The sequence below is a fragment of the Bison bison genome, unplaced genomic scaffold (assembly GCF_000754665.1).
Source record: "Bison bison bison isolate TAMUID 2011002044 unplaced genomic scaffold, Bison_UMD1.0 scf7180017864484, whole genome shotgun sequence".
NCBI classification, from domain to species: domain Eukaryota; kingdom Metazoa; phylum Chordata; class Mammalia; order Artiodactyla; family Bovidae; genus Bison; species Bison bison.
Genome location: NW_011495044.1, coordinates 5,438,519 through 5,457,451, shown reverse-complemented (window position 1 = coordinate 5,457,451; position 18,933 = coordinate 5,438,519). Strand labels below are relative to the sequence as shown.

At 42.6% G+C, this 18,933-nt stretch overlaps 1 protein-coding gene across 12 annotated transcripts in view; it reads left to right on the top strand.

The window, feature by feature from the left end:
* The window catches only part of MACF1 (microtubule-actin crosslinking factor 1), a 342,575-nt gene that overhangs the window by 99,578 nt on the left and 224,064 nt on the right, over window positions 1-18,933 (top strand). The window contains exon 1 of one of the 12 annotated variants that reach the window (XM_010862752.1): window positions 2,075-3,840. The exons of 9 other annotated variants lie outside the window; for them this stretch is intronic. In XM_010862752.1, the coding sequence (XP_010861054.1) occupies window positions 3,732-3,840 (109 nt within the window). In that variant the 5' untranslated portion in view covers window positions 2,075-3,731. Of the gene's footprint in view, window positions 1-2,074; window positions 3,841-7,442; window positions 8,436-9,934; window positions 13,156-18,933 lie in introns of those variants that run through there. 2 more of the 12 variants (XM_010862756.1, XM_010862754.1) reach the window with 2 other exon arrangements.

Here is an 18,933-nt window from a genome sequence, read left to right as displayed (position 1 = left end):
CCCCCCCCCCCCAAAAAAAAAAAAAAAAAAACACGCCAAGCAACTACAACCACCAATGAACCGCAGACCGTCTGCTTCTCTGGCTGCCTTCCCCATCTTAGGAAATAGCAGTTCTGTCTTTAATTTCTCAGGCCCAAACCTGGAAGTCATTCCCAACTCTGTTCTTTCCTTGCTCACCCCACATCCAGTCTATCCGCAGATCCTGATGACTCTTTTTTTCTTTTTTAGTTTTAAAAATATTTATTTATTTATTTGGCTCAGTCGGATCTCAGTTGGGGCATGCAGGATCTTTTTTTCCAAGTTACAACATGCAGGAATTTTAGTTGTAGCATGGAGGATCCTTATCTGCAGCGTGTGAAGCCCTCGTTGCGGTACGTCGGATCTAGTTCCCCGACCAGGGGTCAAACCGGGACTCCTGCATCCTGCATTGGGAGCGCAGAGTCAGCCACTGGAACACCAGGGAAGTCCTGACTCTTTTTTTTAAATTTGTCCAGAATATGACCGTATCTTACCATCTCTATCACTGCACCCTAATCTCGGATATCATTTCTCAGGCACTAGTTTTCACTTGGATTATTGTAATCACATTGTAACTAGTTTCCCTGCTTCTGCTTTTGCCTCTCAATACAGCAGTCTGTTCTCAATACAGCAGCAGGAGTGGTCCTTTTAAAACCTAAGTTAAATCCTATCACTCTCTCACAGGAAACCCTCTAAAGGTTTTCCATTGCACTTAGAACAAAAACTGGAGTCTTTACATATGCTCTATACAGACACAGGTGATCTGACCCCCACCTCTGGTCTCGTCTCCTGACATTCCTGTTCGCTTTCAGCTTCAGTCATTCAAGTTTCCTTGACCTCCCCTGAACACTTCAAGCCTACTTCTGCCTCAGGGACTTTGCACTTGCTCTTTTCTTTGTTGGGCTCGTCCTTTGTCTAGATAGCCATATGACTTGTTGGCTTGTAATCTGTAGGTCTGCTCAAATGTCATCGTCTTAGAGAAGCCTTCCCTGACCATTCTGTACAGAAAACTATAAACATCTCCCCTCTGGTTCTCCCTTCTCCTCTTCATCTCCTTAGTATACGCTTTATTTTCTGTCTTCCTCTATCTTCCTACTAGCATGTGAGTCCCATGAGGGCAAGATCTTTGCTTTATTCACTACTGTGTTACCAGTGTCTAGAACAGGAGAAGGCAACGGCACCCCACTCCAGTACTCTTGCCTGGAAAATCCCATGGACGGAGGAGCCTGGAAGGCTGTGGTCCGTGGGGTCGCTGAGGGTCGGACATGACTGAGCGACTTCACTTTCACTTTTCACTTTCATGCATTGGAGAAGGAAATGGCAACCCACTCCAGTGTTCTTGCCTGGAGAATCCCAAGGATGGGGCATCCTGGTGGGCTACCATCTATGGGGTCACACAGAGTCGAACACGACTGAAGTGACTCAGCAGCAGCAGCAGCAGAACAGGGCATGGCACATAATAAATATTTGATGAATGAAATGTAGGTTAGCATAAAATTGTAGATGATCTTGACACCAGATTAAGGCATTCATATTGTATTAGTTCCCCCATTAAAGGCCCTTTATTAACCTTTCTGGTTAGTAGATTGTGCAAACGTAAAACCCTTCCCTTTTATTAAAAAAAGAGGGGATAAGTTTACAGATATTAAAGCAGTTTGCATTTTTAAAACTTTTTTGTGGTAACACAGCATGTTTATATACTGTAGTTGAAAAGGCACTGTAGAAATAAAGAGCTAGTTTGATAGAAAAAAGAAGTTGTAACCCTTCTCCGAGTGAAGGATCCTGGATGTTAGATGTACTCTTGGCTGTTGGGTCATCTGTGTTTTTGTGTGTCCACACTCCATTTTATAAAGTATCTCTTCATAGGAAAGTAGATGAAGAGGGGGCATTGCAAGAACTTTGCATGTGCAGCTTGGATTGGGCAGACTTCTTTCTAGCCTTCGAATGTGTTTCTTAGGTTTATTGAAATATAATTTAGGGACTTCCCTGGTGATCCAGTTGTGAAGAATCCACCTTCCAATGCAGGGGACATGGGTTTGATCTGTGATCAGGGAACAAAGATCCCACATGCCACGGGACAACTAAGCCTGCGTGTCACGACTGCTGAGCCCGCGCTTTCTAGAGCCCGTGCTCCACAGCAAGAGAAGCCCATGAAGTGCACCTAGACAAAGCCCAAGCACCTCAATGAAGAGCCAGCACAGCCAACATAAAAAATTAATTAAAAGTATAATTTATATACGATAAAATCCATCCATTTAGGACTGCAATGTTGTGAGTTTTGACAAATGTATATAGCAGTGGAACCATCATCACCATCAGCATATAGAACATTTCCATTTCCTTGTGTTCCTCCTTTGTATTCTGTTCCCTTCCCTCACCCCATGCCCCTGGCAACCACTTATCTGATTTCTGTTCTTATAGTTTGCTTTTCTAGTGAAATCACACAGTATACGTGATTTTGCATTTGGCTTCTTTCATGTAGCTTGTTACTCTTGAGACTCATCCAGGCTGTTGTATCAGGAGTATGTTCCTTTTGTATTGCTGTGTTGTAGTCCCTTGTATGGATGCACCACAGATTATTCGTTCACCAGTTGATGGACATTCGGGTTGTTTTCAGGTTTTAGTTATTTTGAATGAAGCTGCTATAAACGTTTATGTGCAGGTTTTTGTGTGGACACATGTTTTCATTTTCCTTGAGTCAGTACCTGGGACTTACATTGTTTGGTCATATGTGTGTGACTGTTTTCTAGAGTAATTTCTGGAGTGGCCAATTTCATCCCCACCAGCAATATATGAGAGTTCTGGTTGCTTTACATCTTGCCAGGACTTGGTTTTAGTCATTCTACAGGTGTGTATATGTTAAAATGTTTTCAATTGCTGCTACAATGTCCGTTTCAGGTTTTCATTTGCAAGCAGGTCTTAGTTTCATGAACGGCACTGTTCTCTGCTGTCGTTGAGCGTCCTGCTGTCCCCTTGGGCGGCTAGTAGAAATCAGGTAGATTTTTCACCTCTTGGAAAAGATACTTGTGGAGCAGTTTTGCTCTCCTTGCTGATCGTTAGCATGCCTGATGTGAGGTCTGTTTCATGGAGCTTGATCTGCATGTCATCCTCTCTGTAGTGATGTTCGGATCCCTTGCCTCTTCCTCCCGGATTGTGGGTGTGGAAGGATTGCCCACCCACTGTGCCAGGGAATTTGTGGACACTTAAACATCCTTCTGTACTTTACCTCCTCCCTGCTAGTGGTTCCCTGGTGCTGCTGTGACTTTTTCTTCTGGCTCCATCCCAGCCAGGCTGGGAATGGAAAGTTAAGAGTGTGACGTCCTCTGACAGCCTCCCGTCTTGTAGAAGGGTCTGAGGCTTGTTTGTTTAAGCTGAACAGAGGATGCCAAAGATAGAGTTTGAGTCAGCTCAGCACCAGCTTAGCCGCCCCTTTTTGCTCTCCTGGTTCCTCCTTCCCTCTCCCCTCCCCCTCTGGCCAGTTGTTTCCTGGGCTTTGTCTGAGACACACTGTGGAGTTTTAGTCCCGTCTGCTACTGCGTGCGTGCGAGATGGGGGAGAAGCCGCCAGGAAGTTTCTGACAACCCTGAGCTGCGGGGCCTCTGCCTCTGCTGATAGTACGGGACGGCGGTAACCTCAGGAGAAAGGCATTCAGAGGCTGCGCCGAGCTGTGGGCTTGTGGCTCACTCGGGGGAGGAGGAAGGACGGGCCTGGAAATGCCTCTCTTAGATGCCTCTTATTTGCCACCAGCCATCTTTATTTTGACTCACGTTCTTGGAGTTGCCGGTGTTCTGTACTGGAAAAGATGTGCCAGAGGCAGAGCAGGTAACGGTGCCCAGTGCTTCTTGGAATCTGCTGTGGGGCTTTTGGGGGTGGGGTGGATGACAGAGGTCTTCCCACTTGCTTGCCTTAAAGGGCCAGCACAGCCTGTGGGCCATCAGACGTGAGTGTGTGGAGGACCTACTGAGGATACCGGGCTGTGCCGGGACCAGTTTAAGACTGGGCCCTTTCTTGCTCTGTGAGGCTTGTCTGGCGAGGCGGTGCTGGTAGGATGAGGTGATGTCTGGGCTCGAGGCTGAGGGAAGTGGCAACTCTGCTGACTTGTTCCTTCCTCAGAGAATCAAGCCCTTCCATTCCTTACTTTCTCAGTCTCAGAGTAGTTTTTGGATCTGTTTTTTTTTCAACCAAAAGCATAGAGTAACTCTGTCACCCTCCTCCAGGTATAAATGTGGGAGAACTTGTGGGATTAGAGAAGTTTCTGGATTTGCTAATTATTCGGGTGAGAAAAGGCAGAGGAGAAGAGGTCAGTGAGAGGAAAGGGTGGCAGGCTGTCCTTGCCGAGGTGCATCTGGGAACACAGGGATGCCTCTGTTCTCTTTGGTAGGATTGAAACTGTTCTTTTCCCCTCAGGCAGCTACACAGTTTACACAATGTGAACCCAAGCCATCATGCATCCTGTTCAATGCAAGGAAGTTAGCTGTTCTTTTCCCCAGTGAATATTCAGATCCTGATATTAAAATTTTATTCATTTTGTTCTTGAGTGGTAGCAGACCCCTCTTTCTTCCCGAATTACTATTTGCTGCATTATATTCCTTTGGCTTCTAAATGCCCAATGCTGGGATCAGCCCTGTGTTTAGCGGATTCTAAGTCTCCACAGTTGAGGGCTGATACAGTCTGGCTTTTGCTGGCTACACTCTCGGATCTCAGTGCCTTTAGCACTGTCTTTGTGACCCGCTTACTGCCTTCAAGCCAACCTGTTGAGACACCTGTTACTTTATATCTTACAATTAAGATGCAGATTTGATGACTTACTACTTAGGAAACTATCAGAATTTCATGAATGCTTGGCAGAATTAGATTCAGTCATTCCCAGTGTCTTTTTCCAGTAAGTCCTAGAAAAGCTTATGACTAAATATTCAGCTCCCAGTGTGCATCTGTATCAGCAAAAGCAGACAGACATTTGGAAATGTGTTCACTTGTGTAGTAGTGTGTTTTAGAAGGTAGCCCAAAGTGGCTTTCCGGATATGTAAGCCTGTGTTTGAGCTTATAAAGAAAGGAGTAGGCAGGCATGAATTATTTGGCCCTATATGCTATATCATATGCGATGAGAAAGTAAATATTATTTAAGCGAAGGCTGATACTTTCATTTTCATTTTTCTGTGCATGATGGTAATGGCATTTCTCAACCACTAGTTGCTTAACATTTTAAGAAGTTTATCCTCAGTATAGGATTTGCTCTTGAACTTAGAAGTCATAGCCCTATCTTTGAAATGCTTCTTTATGTTTTAGAAATACTAGTTTCACAAACAGCTGTAGTAAAAAGAAGAAAAATACACTGTAAAAGCTTTTTATTTTTATGAAACAACTTTGATTCTAGTGCCTATTAGTTATATTGGGAATATGCTATGTTCAGTTTATCCATAAAATTAGAGTGGTGGTTTTTTTCAGTTGGAGAATATGAATTCTAAAACTTTCACAGAATTACTTTGGAGGTTCTGAACTCATTTTAATTTAAATTTTAAGATGTATTTTATCTATTAAAATGTATTTTAAAATTACATGTGTACTCTAATGTACTATCTGCCAGTTGGACATCACCAGAATAAAGTTTCTCCCCCATTTCTGTGTATATACTTATAGTGCTTATGAATGTATTCTTGATTAAAAAGGTGAAGATTATGTCTTCTAGTCTGGTCTTTTTTTTTCCTTCCTCCACTAATAGCAAGTATGTACAGTATTGCAGAACGCACTGCAGAACATGAGTCCTGTGCTTAATAAACATTAGGCAAGTCTCAGATGCTCAGTTGTAATAGTGAGTGGGTGACACGTCCGTCATTAAGTGATCACATTGTAGTACTGGCTTAGTGGACGACCAGTTTCTGTGATCCTTGCCCCACTTTTCTAATCGTATCTACATATTATAAGAATGTACATAGTTTTTAGATATTGAAGGCATTTGACTTTGAAACAATATTTCTGTTATTCCTTCATGCTCTTGTATAAATTTATTTGAGTAATATCCTGAGATTAGAGGCAAACTGAAACTGTTACTGTTTGTTTCTATTTGTGTAAAGCAGTTAAAAAAAAAAAAAGGTTCCCTATAGTAAAATATAGCACAGAAATAAACAAGCTGCTGAGGCTGATATAACTGTAATTAAGTAATCTCTAATTTCAATCAAAATTACTTGATTGGTTAAGTCATTTGGCTTTAAATAAGTAATATAAATTTGAATCTGTGAAATTGAGTCATGCTATTAAATACTGAAATTACATGTTATATATGTTGAGTTCCATATAAGATTTGTTTGAACAGTTTCTGCTCTTTCAGTTGAAATCACTAGGCTCCTTAGTGCTAGAGTTCTAAGATACGGTACTCGAGTAAATCTTCATTGTGCTTGTGTACATTTTTCATTTCTTCCATTCTTAAAGGTGATCACATATTCTGTATTGCTCTTAGAGTTGAAAGGGACCTTGCCTATTAACCAGCCCAACTTCTTACTTAGTCCTGCCCTTGTCAGAAGTTACTCCTTTTGCTTGAAGGTAGGTTCTGATTGTAGAACATACAACCTATGGACTATTCATTCTGTTGACAGAGTTCTTTTTTAAGCTGAAAGTTGCCTCTTTGTAACTTATGCCCATCAGCCAAATTCTGCCTGGCAAAGATCAAGTGTACACACAGTCCCCAACTGTCTGATGGTTCGATAGATTTTTCAATTTTAACAGTGGTGTGAAAGAATATGCATTCAGTGGGAATCGTCGTCTGAATTCGATCTTTTCCTGGGCTGGCGGCAGGCAGCGCACACTCTCTCCTGACGCTGGGCACTGGCAGCAGCCACAGGGCTCATTCAGCCACATGGTCATGAGTGTAAACAACCGACACAATGATTCTGTACCCACACAGTCATGGTTTTTCATGTTCAGTATGGTATTCAGTAAATTCCATGAGATATCCAGCACTTCGTTATAAAATAGGCTTTGTGCTAGATGATTTTGCCCAGCTGTAGGCTAATGTAAGTGTTCTGTGCACATTTAAGGTAGGCTCAGCCAAGTGATGTTGTTTGGATCTATAAAACGGTTAGCCATATCAAATGCATTTTTGACTTAGGACTTCCCCTCGCCCCCCCCCCCCCCCCCCCCGCCAGTTTTTATTTATTTAGTTTTGGCTGCGCTGGGTCTTCGTTGCTGTGTGGGCTTTTCTTTAGCTGCAGCAAGTGGGGGCTGCTCTGTAGTTCTGGTGTATGGGCTTCTCACTGCGGTAGCTTTTCGTTGCGGAGCACAGGCTCTAGGTGCGAAGGCTACAGTAGTTGCAACACATGAGCTCAGTAGTTGTGGCTCACGAGCTCTAGAGCAAGTAGCCGTGGTGCACAGGCTTAGCTGTTCTGTGGCATGTGGGATCTTCCTGGATCAGCGATCGAACCCATGTCTCCTGCATTGGCAGACGGATTCTTTACCACTGAGCCACCAGGAAAGCCTTGGCTTAGGATATTTTTAACCTATGCTGGTTTATCAGGATGTAACTGCATCATAAAAATACCTGTATTTCCTCTTCTAGTTGTAGGCTTGCTTATACTTAATCTGTCTTCACCAGCCTAAAGAATTCTCTTTCCATTACTACATGCAATTAAATAATCCTAACTCCTTGTCATTTTAGCATTCCCTTTGGACAGTTAAAGTATTTTTTGCTTTGAAAATGTGGTGGTCATGTGTGTATATAGAGAGGTGAAGGAAGTACAGCAGAAACATTGGGGAAGGCATGTTTGGTTACTATTCCTTAGCTTTCCTTCACTATTTTTTTCTAGGTGTTAGGAGTACATTGGTGAGACACTGTTATATATGTACATGACTTTTACAGTCAAGTTCCCAAGTCAGCATGTCTTCAGCAGATGTAAACGAGAACAGGAAGACACAGTTTCTACTGAAGCCATATAATACCTGTAAGACGGAATTTGGCACTCACTGAGTACTTGGAATTTTACATAGTTCTCAGTACACCATGTCTACACTTGCATTCACATATATTATCTTCTTGTTTCCCAAACTTCCTACTGTTTCAGCTTACATCTTCATTTTTCCTCTCTGGGACTGTTGAAACAATCTATTTTACCCATTCTCTATATCTTCTACCCCCTCTGTCTTCTAACTGTAGCTAGAATGATCTTTCTAAACTACAGAGCTGTCTATGTCACTCTCCTGCTGAAAATCTATTAAAGCTTTCTTTCTGCTTTTGAAAGAAAGTTCAAACTTTTTAGCAGGAGATAAAAGGGTTTTCATGATCTGCCCATTGCCTGTTTCACTAGTTTTACTTCCTGTCTTGGCCTTATAAGCACTCAGTCCTGAAACATCATTTAAAACTTGTAGACATCTACCTGAAATGCCTGTATCTTCTTTTTAACTGGACAACGTAATACTTGTCATTCAAGGTAAGTGGTTATCACTTCTGGAGAGCCTTCCTTGACTGGAATAAAAGCTCCTCTTCTGTGCTCCAGTAGCATTCTGTTAATACTTCTTATTCAAACCTGTGTTGTCATCTCTTCTAGCTTGGTTCTCTGCCCACTAGTTAGATTCTGTTAGACTGTAAGATCTTTAAGAAGAGGAACTCTTACTCATCTCGGTGTCTTAAATGTCTATGACAGAATAGATGTCAGTGAATGTTACTTGAACAAATAAATGAAGGAATTAAGATAGCATCAGATTAAGCTGTAGTGGGAACTGTGCCCGCTTTATTTGTATATTTACAGGGCTTTGCTGAGCTTGACGTGAGGCCTGAGGTGGGTGCTTAGTATAGGATAACTGAACAGTATAGAGTTGCCCTGTGCCTTAGCTTATTAATATCCATATGGTGGTAGTGTAAACAGGAAAAGGGATTTATTTTTGAGAAGAACTTTTGAACTTTATGTTTGTGAAAGGACAGATTTCCCCCTACGGTCTTGTTTTCTTTCTCTGTAAAATGAAAGAGTTGACAATCCAATCTCTTAAGGTTTTTTCCATTTCCAGCATCCTACTAGAAGGACCAGCTGTAATTCCTGAATCTGGACCATATGAAGTACAATCTAGAATTGTACCATGACTTTTTTTTTAAGCTGTTCCATTACACTGTTGAGTCTCATTAAACCTAAGTTATAAAATGACCAAACCCTGTGCGTGAACTGCTGTTGTCACCCCTCCAAAGATTGCTGTTCCTTTGGTTTTCTAGAACTTCAGCATAAGACAGACATTCTAATGAAATTTTGTCCTATGAGATTTGGTATAGGCTTTTGAGATTGCTTTAAAATTTTTTTTTAGTACCTTTTAAGTACTTTTTAATAATTATTTTATTTTATTTTTTTGGCTGTGCTGGGTCTTTGTTGCTGCGCACGGGCTTTCTCTAGTTGCGGTGAGCAGGTGCCACTCTTCATTGGGTCATGTGGGCCTCTCATTGTGGCGGTTGTTTTTGTTGCAGAGCACAGGCTGTAGGGCACATGTACTTCAGTAGTCGCAGCCTGTGGGCTCTAGAGCGCGGGCTCAGCAACCCTTAGCTTGTGGTGAACAGGCTTAGTTGCTCTGTGGCATGTGGTATTTTCCCAAATGAGATACTGAACCCATGTCCCCTGCACTGGCAGGTGAATTCTTATCCACTGTACCACCAGGGAAGTCCAAGATTGCTTTGAATTTTGATTCTTTATGACTAGGCTGTGCTGCATCCACTTGTATTATGTAACATTTTATTAGGGGCCTCCCTGATGGCTCAGATAGTAAAAAAATCTGCCTGCAATGTTGGAGACTCAGGTTCGATCCCTAGGTTGGGAAGATCTCCTGGAGAAGGAAGTGGCAACCCACACCAGTATTCTTGCCTGGAAAATTCCATGGACAGAGGAGCCTGGCAAGCTACAGTCCATGGGGTCACAAAGGGTCAGATATATAATGGATATGCAGATTTTTAAACAAATGGTCAAATTCCTAATATATCTTTGCTGAAATAACTAAAGCATTAGGTGTTTTAATCAAGATGCAGTCTTTGTCTTTTTCTTTCCTTAGTTATTTTTTTCTAGGTTGTGCAGTGTGTGGAAAGACCAGTGAACTTGGAGTCAGAACATCTGGGTTCTGAATCCTAGCTTTTGTGCTTTCTACTACTGTGGATATTAGACAGACTCTTAATTCCTCTGGACTTCAAATCTCTAATTGGCATGAGAAGAAAAAAGACTGAAATCTCCAGTGTCCTGCAGTTCTGACAGTGTGATTATCTGGGCCATGCTTGCATCTAGTATGGAATTGTCACTGAGAACTTGTTGAGAGTCTGGGGTTAAACTGCCTGTATTTTCCTCCTGTCTCTGCCCTGCTGGCAGAATGACAGTAATCTATATGGGCCTCTATTTCCTCATTCGTAAAATGGGGTTTATAATACTTCATGATTGCTTTGAGTTAGTTCTTAGACTATATTCTACACATGGTAAGGACTGTGTAATTGTTTGCTGTCATTATTATACTTAAAAAACCAAAAGATATCAGTGAAGACATTGCAGTTTCATGTAGGCTCCTGGGACAAAATATAAGTGTTTGTTTTTATAGTTGAGAATTTAAAAATATGGTAGAAGCCAATGTGGAAATGTATAAAAACTTAGTGATATATTATGAATTATTTTCACACACATTAGAAGGAAAGACTCTGTTTGCTTTATTATCCTCAATAGTGGGTGATTTTGATGTTTTGGGAAATAAATGAATAGCTTCAGTTTTCTGTGCTAGTAAGAAAGCCAGTAGCTATAAATTCTCAGATAACTTCTAGCCACGGAAATATTAGCTTGAATCTCTTCCTTCCATTCAACATTTTAACAAATCTGCAGGGAGCAGCCAGATTCACCTTTTCCTGCCTCTCACATCTGGTGAGCTATGAAATGGCTAAACATGGGCTAAAAAGGAGCAGGGACGACCTGGGTAATCATTACACCGGCTGGTTTTCTCCGCTAATTAAGAGCTGACTGTCTCCATCAGGGTCCTGTCTTTCCTGTCAGCAATGGATTCTGTTTTGAGGCTCAGAACCTTCTAGGATCCTAAAGAGAAGGCCTGTCTCCTGTTGGCTAGACTGACTTTGTCCCCACAGCTTTCTCTTACTTTCCTCAGTCTCTAGTACCTTCAAGGGAAATAAGCTCTGCCTAGATCCCAGGGGAGTGAGAAAAAGGCAGGTTTTGGTTCACCTTCCCAAGAGAATTGTTGGGATTAAATGAAATGATACTTGTTTAAAGTTTTTAGCACATTGCATGTGAACTAACAGTTACAATAGATGCTCAGTTAATTTTAGCTTGGATTATTGAGTGCCTTCTGAATGTGTGAGGGACTGGGATATGAAAACTAAAGACAGCCCCTATACTGAAGGAATTTAAATCTGATAAAGGAAAAGGTTACTAAATATGAATCAGGAAATCTTTGTTCCCTTTTCGTCTCTCTTCCCTATTTCTTACGCTTTTCTTTTCCTAGTACAAGGTAAATTCTAGGAGAACCCTTCCTTCAAGACTAAGAAGACTCTAATAAGAGGAACAAACTGAGTAGAGTTGTCACAGGTTATTGGGGTGACTAGGAGCTTAGTCAAGGTGGGATAAAGTCAGCTGTGAGTCCTGTTATTAGTAAGTAGTAACAGGATTATTGCTAGTTTGCAGGTGGGAGGGATACCCTGTAGAGGGTAAGGAAGCTGTCAGGAAACTGAGGCAGGTCACAGGGCTTGTTTATCCTGAGTGACCTGCTTGGTAAACTTGTTTACTTTTTATTTCCCACTTGCAGTTTCTCGGGCTAACCTCTGGAAACTTGCTTTTCTGGGTGCTGGCCCTCCCTCCCTGTCTTCAGGAACAGGATTGGAAGTAGCATTAGCCTGAAGTTGTTCTATTTAGGGAGCTAGAGCAGAGGGCCAGCGATTAGGCCCTTATCTGCAGTGGGGCCTTCTGAGTGGTGTGGGGACAGATCGGAGCGTCTGTCCTGACAGCGACAGAGGCTTGGCTTTTTCTGCCTCCTGGTTGGGTCAGAATTGTGAAGAAGCAGTGATGGGCCGGGCCATTTGAATGAAAAAGCCGTTCATTGTATTCCTTCAACATTCCAGTGTCTGGCACAATTAGCCAAGACTCGAAAACAAGTTGGACAAACAAGCAAGCAGCCTTCCTCTGAAGGATAAAGGATTCCTGGCACGGCTGATCAAGTGCGTTGACTGCAGAGACAAATGGGGGGGGTCTGGGAAGAGGTAGGGGACTTTGGGGTGACATTCCTGGATGGAGGAGGGGAAAGAACGGAGCGGGAAGCCAACAGTACTTTGGACGCTGATGAGATCTGCTATACTAGATCTACCTAGAGGCTGGCTGGGGCCGGGCTCACTCTGTAAAGTAGGTGGAATCACTGGGGAGAGACTCTGACTCTGGGCAGCTGTAAGTTGGGACGTGAAGCTCCCTTCAGAATCTAGGAATCTGTTGGCAGTGAACAGCGTATAGTCTTGCTTCGTGATGGTCTCTCCCACTGCGGGGGCTTTTCAGTCGGTTAACACTTATATAGACATTTGGCCTGAGAAGAGTCAAGTCCTAGGAACAGGCTGGGCACTGGGTACCCTGTGTTTGACTTGGCAGTAAACCATTTCACCTCCCCGGCCCTCCTGCAACTGTCTCAGATTCATGGGGGCATAAGCTTCTGCTCTGAAAGAGGAGAGTAACTCAGAGACTGGCTTCTGCCTAACCAGGCTTTCTTCACTTACTAATGCGGCTGGACTTCTCTGCACCCGAAGTGCCCACTTCGCCTGCTGCCGTTGGTCTGCAAGCACTGAGCTGGTGCTGCTTTTGAATAGGATGCCTTTTGCATGAAGACCTGGACCCAGTTTGGAAGTGCCCCAGGGAGGAGCTTCCTCTCTGACCTCAAGGGAGGGAGGAGGTCAGTAGGAAGTGGTGGGTGGAGCCACTTCTCCGAACTTCTGCTGTCTCTCTTTCTGTTCATCGCACGGCCCTTTGGCTGGCTGTCTCTGTTTACTTCGCAGCCTTTTTTAAGGAGCTGCAGGGGGTGCACAGGCCCCTAGCTGGAGGTTCTTTGGGACACCTTCCTTCTAGGCAGGGTCAGCAGACGCTGGCGACATGTGGCCCAGTTACCAAGATGAGCGCGAGTTCAACACCCACCTGGTTTGCCGCATGTGCTGTATGGGTTAGTATGTGAAGTTTCTTTTTTCCTTGCCTGGGCCTGAGGGTCCCAAATAGTCTTTACTCTCACTGACTCACAGGAGCGCATGAACTCAGAAGGCTTGGAGGCATTTACAGCCTTTGGGCTTGTTAAAACGTGCAGTGGGAGAGACCATTGGTTCCTGACTTCCTGGGGAACTTCTTAAAGTTGTAGTGACTGGCAGTTAAGAGCCTAAGCTTTGGGTGTGGGACTTTTTTATAGAGACTGAATTCATGCTCACGCTTCTGTCTGAGTCAGGAAACCACTTTTAAGTTATGTTCTGAAAGTCCAGGGCATATTTTAGGAGAAGTTGGTTGGTTACAGAGTCTACCTTGGAGCAGACAGGATTGTGGGAGAAGAAGAGGGTGGAGTCATGGCCCAGGTTTCCTCTTTGGGGCTGATTGCTAATTCTCCTGCACTTATTTACTCTCTTGCCAGATGTGAGGAGGGAAAAAGGCTTGAAGGTGTTCTGGGGATGGGGACCTCAAGAAGATTTGGAGGCTAGGAAGAGTCTTGTTGCTTAGATCTCTTGATAAAGGAGAGGAGTTTGTTTAAATAATATTCTATGACCTTGAGCAAGTGGCCTAGCCTTTTTGACCACAGGTTTTCTTGGCTTCCAAACTGTAGGGTGTACAGACTGGTGTTGGAGGCATCATCATCATTTCCCAGTAAAATGGATAAGATAAGGAAAATATAGTGTGTGCTTTTCATAATTTACTTAAAGAACTGTTCTTTATTCTGAAATTGCAGTTTTTACTTTTTTGATGTTAAAATGTCCATTATTTTATGAAAGAATTATTGTCAGGTGGTTGTTTTTAGATAACTTTACTTAGCAAAATAAAAAGTTGACAACTTTATGTTAGGTTCTCTGATTTATTTTGGAACATTTACTCATTTACTGTGAAATCTAAGTTTAGGAACTACTGGATTGATAATACTACTAATGTCTTTTGGTTTTGTACTCTTAGTCTCTAAAGCAAAACAAAATTGTGACCCAAATGAGCAGATTTTTCACTAAATTTGAGATTGCTGGTTGTTTGATCAAGAGGAGATCTCAGAAAGGGAGTAGGATTAGGGTTCTGATCCTGTCTTTTGACTGACAGACTGGCAGACGCTTTACCCTCTGAGCCACCAGGGAAGCCTCCTGATAGACCAGTACTGCCAAATTAAGTACTTTCTCAGAAATAAAGGTGGTACTATAATAATGGTTGTGGCACAAGGAATAGCAGTTTTAGTCAGTTATTGCCATGGAGTCTAGCTTTTTATCTTTCTGGTATCGCTGAGATTTCCTCTGAGATCTAGAGGAAAGACTCTTGTATATCTGAAAATGCTTAGTGATATGAGGGCCCCTTTTCTGTAATCAACAGAAAAATATAAGGAAGGCTAGAATCTTCATTGAAATTTTCAGGGCAAAAACATTGTTCTCCCAGCTCATCCACCTCCGTTTAATCCCCCGGCAGCAGTGACCTAACAGTTAAGAAAATGGACTTTGGCCTCATTGTCTGCATGGGGCTCCTACTCTACCACTTCACTTTCTACTGCTTAACTTTCTCTGCCTCAGCTTCCTCATTTAAAAAGTAGACTAAAATAGGCCCTAACATACAGTCATTATGAAGAGTGTATGTTAGAGTGCCAAGCCCAGTGCAAGTGCCTCTGCTAATTTTGATATGGTTGGTTTACAGACTGGTGTTGGGAAACCATTGACCTAGTCCAGACTCCTCACTTTATAGATGAGACTTGGGCTCACAGAGGGGAGATGAGTATCCTGTAAAGTAAGCCATAGAGTGGCAGCTGGGAAATCCAAGTTATAGACCTGATTCTGCCCCTCTGTAACCTTATCTAAACTCCTAAACCTGGGCTTCAATTTAATCATCTTTAAGATGATTTTTTGAGGATTGTTAACCCCTGTGTTTCTTCATTTATTTATTTTTGGATGTGCTGGGTCTTTGCTGCTGCAAATGAGCTTTCTCAAGTTGCAGCAGGTGGAGGCTACTCTCTAGTTCGGTACTTGGGCTGCTCATTGTGGTGACTTGTCGTGGAGCACTGGCTCTAAAGCGTGTGGGATTCTGTAATTGTGGCTTGTTTGCCCATGGAATGTGGGATCTTTCTGAACCAGGGATCAAACCCATGTCCCCTGAATTGGCAGGTGGATTCCTAACCACTGGACCACCAAGGAAGTCCAAACCCTGTATCTCTTCGAAACTGTGAAGTATTTTATTTTTTCTGAGTATGGTGTTCCATTAAAGACTCTAGAAGCCATTATGTTTTTCTCATTCTTCCCTTCTCCTTCTAAACCTTTCCTTTCATCTCTGTGACTCTTTTCTTTTGCCACCAGGCTTAGTCCTGGCTTGTTTCTTTACCTAACTTTTGCCTTTCTGCCTTGTACTCTCTGATTCCCAGTAGTGCAAAGAATTATCAGTAACAAAGTTCAGATTTTCCTAAGAAACAACATGAAAATTTTAATTTTGCCCTGAAGCGTCTAGTTATCACTTCCCTAAATTCCCAAGTCCCAGTCCTCATTGAGACATTCTGCGTCTTCACCAGCCTTCGGTGACCGATACCTGTCATGCATCCCTAGTGTAGTTATAGTCTGCACCTCGCCTCTTCCCTTCATTATATAGGACTGTGTTGTGTTGCCTTCTAATAATTTCACAGTGGTGGTAGAGTTTGGCAGTTAAAAGTCCATGGCAGACTTGGATTTGAATTTCACTTCTACTACTCACTAACCATGTGACATCAGGCAAATTTTTATTAAGTGTCCCTGAACCTCAATTTGAACTATGAAATGAAGATAAAAAATGTGTGCTTGATAGAATTATGAAGATTAAGTCAAATACTAAATGAGACAGGCCTTGTACAGTGCCCGACAGAGAATAGATACAATAAATTTACAAGTCATTCTTTCCTCCCAAAGTTGACTTGCATACTTCTAGGGAAAGGCATCATTATATAAGGCTGGTGCCATTCTGTATTACTGCTAAGTACATTTTAATCGCTTGATCTTCATTTTAGCCCATTTTCTTTGAGTTCACATTAAGTGGTGTGAAGATGTGGCAGGAAGAATTTAGAAAAGCTGTGACTGTGGAAAGGGCATCCAAATGGAGATCTCTGCTCCCTGCTGTAAAGTCTTTTAATTACATTTGAGAATATGTCTTAGTCTGATCATAAAGTATCCATATAGATGTAACGGCACGTAGTGGGCTCTCACATAGTGTATATTGTTCAATGAATGAGTATTCGCAAGTGCTTACTGTTGTCCTAAATGTTGGCTATTTAAAGAAATTTTGAAGCATGATTCTTGACTCCAAGGAGCTAAAGTTCAGATAGAAAAATGGGATTTGCATGTAAAGATGTCTAGTAGTAGATTTTGTATGCTCGGTGCCAGGTAAATTAAACAAACACAGGCATCCAGAGGTGGCTGGGATAGCCAGAAAGGTTTAAAGGAGGAAGTGAGACTTCAGCTGCTCCTTGTAAGGAGGCTCTAAATTAGAGGAGGGTAGATATTCCACTAGGGGGAAATGGGTGAACAAAGGCAAGAATGTGCAATGTATGTTTGGAAACTGAGGTCAGAATGGTTGCAGTGGCGAGTCTAAAGATAAAGTTGGAAGAGTAGATAAATTGTAAATTCCTTCAGGTCAGTGACCATGTCTTATCTTTATTTCTACCAGTCACCTAACACATAGTAAGTAAAAACTGGAATTGAATTTCAGAGGGGTGTAATGGACAACAGAAACAAAGGACGTAGACTTGAGCCTCTGGTCTTCTGAGAGCAACTAAAGGACTTTGGATAGAGGGGCAGTATGAGCACAGTGGTGATTTAGGAAAACTTGAAATAGGCTAGCTGTTCTACTTGCTGCAGCCTCGGCTATCAACTGTTAGCATCAAATCTGTATCCTTAGTGCTGCCTGCTCTTCTGAACTCTAGACGTAAGGTTCCAACTGTCTGCAAGAAGGGTCTGCTGACACCTCATGTTTCTGCTACTCTGTTGTTGTTCGGTTAGTTGCTCAGTCGTGTCTGAATCTTTGTGACCCCATGGACGGCAGCAGGCCAGGCTTCCCCGTCCTCCACCATCTTCCGGAGCTTGCTCACTTGTGTCGTTCGAGTCAGTGATGCCATCCTACCATCTCATCCTCTGTTGTCCCCTTCTCCTCTTGCCTTCAATCTTTCCCAGCATCAGGGTCTTTTCAAATGAGTCAGCTCTTTGCATCAGGTGGCCAAAGGATTGGAGCTTTAGTTTCAGTATCAGTCCTTCCAATGAATATTCAGGACTGATTTCATTTAGGATTGACTGATTTGATCTCCTTGCTGTCCAAGGGACTCTCAAGAGCAACACCACAGTTCAAAAGCATCAATTCTTCAGCGCTCAGCTTTATTTATGGTCCAACTCTCACATCCACACACGACCACTGGAAAGACCATAGCTTTGACTAGACGGACCTTTGTTGGCAAAGTAATGTCTCTGCTTTTTAATATGCTGTCTAGGTTGATCATAGCTTTTCTTCCAAGGAGCAAGCATCTTTTAATTTCATAGCTGCAGTCACCATCTGCAGTGATTTTGGAGCTTAAGAAAATAAACTGTCACTTTTCTCCATCGTTTCCCTATCTATTTGCCATGGAGTGATGGGACCGGATGCCATGATCTTAGTTTTTTGAATGTTGAGTTTTAAGCCAGCTTTTTCACTCTCTTTCACCTTCATCAAGAGGCTCTTTAGTTCCTCTTCACTTCCTACTATAAGGGTGGTGTCATCTGCATATCTGAGGTTATTGATATTTCTCCTAGCAGTCTTGATTCCTGCTTGTGCTTCATCCAGTCTGGTGTTTCTCATGATGTACTCTGCATATAAGTTAAATAAGCAGGGTGACAATATACAGCCTTGATGTACTCCTTTCCCAATTTGGAACCAGTCCATTGTTGCATGTCCAGTTCTAACCATTACTTCTTGACCTGCATACAGGTTTTGCAGGAGGCAGGTAAGGTGGTCTGGTATTCTCATCTCTTTAAGAATTTTCAGCAGTTACTTTACCCAACCCAATCTGTGCCTTCTGTTTTCCTTATCTCAGGTACTACTCCTCCCAGTTGTTGTGACTAGAAACTTCAGGATTATCTTCCACTGTCCCTTTCTTTAACAGCTACTCAGTAGCTAAAAGCTGTTGTTTCTTCCTCTGCATTGTGTGGGGATCTGCCTGCCTTTTTGTATTCCCACTGCCTCAGCACTATTCATGCTTTGGTTTCTTTCTTGGTCTATTGCACACAGTAGGCGTCTAGTTGCTTCTGCCTCTTAGTGTTTCTCTGCTGCAGTCTGGTCTTCAGTCCAATGCCGGGCTAATCTTTCCAGAACACTCTGGTTCAGGAAATTTCAGTGGTATCCTTTATCTACTGAAAGTATTAACATGCTCCTTATTCCAGCTCTGGAGTGATGTGATCTCAGGTCACCTTATTAGTTTCCATGGTATGTAGCCACACCATGCCCTCCAGCATATCCTGTGTACTCACACGTCTCCAAGTCACTGCTCAAGCTTATTCTTTGGAATTCCTTAACCTCTTTTTGGGCTGCCAAAATCATACTTGTCATCCCAGGTTTACTTCAAATACCACGCCTTCCATGAACTCTTCTCCTATCCCCCTGTCAGAATTAATCAACTCTGTTTATCTGCACAATTTTGTGCAGCTTGTATCTGGTATCTATTTGCTTGGTGTTATTGTCAGTTATTAATTAATACATATTGGTCTCTGCCACTAGATTGACCTCATGTGGTCAGGGA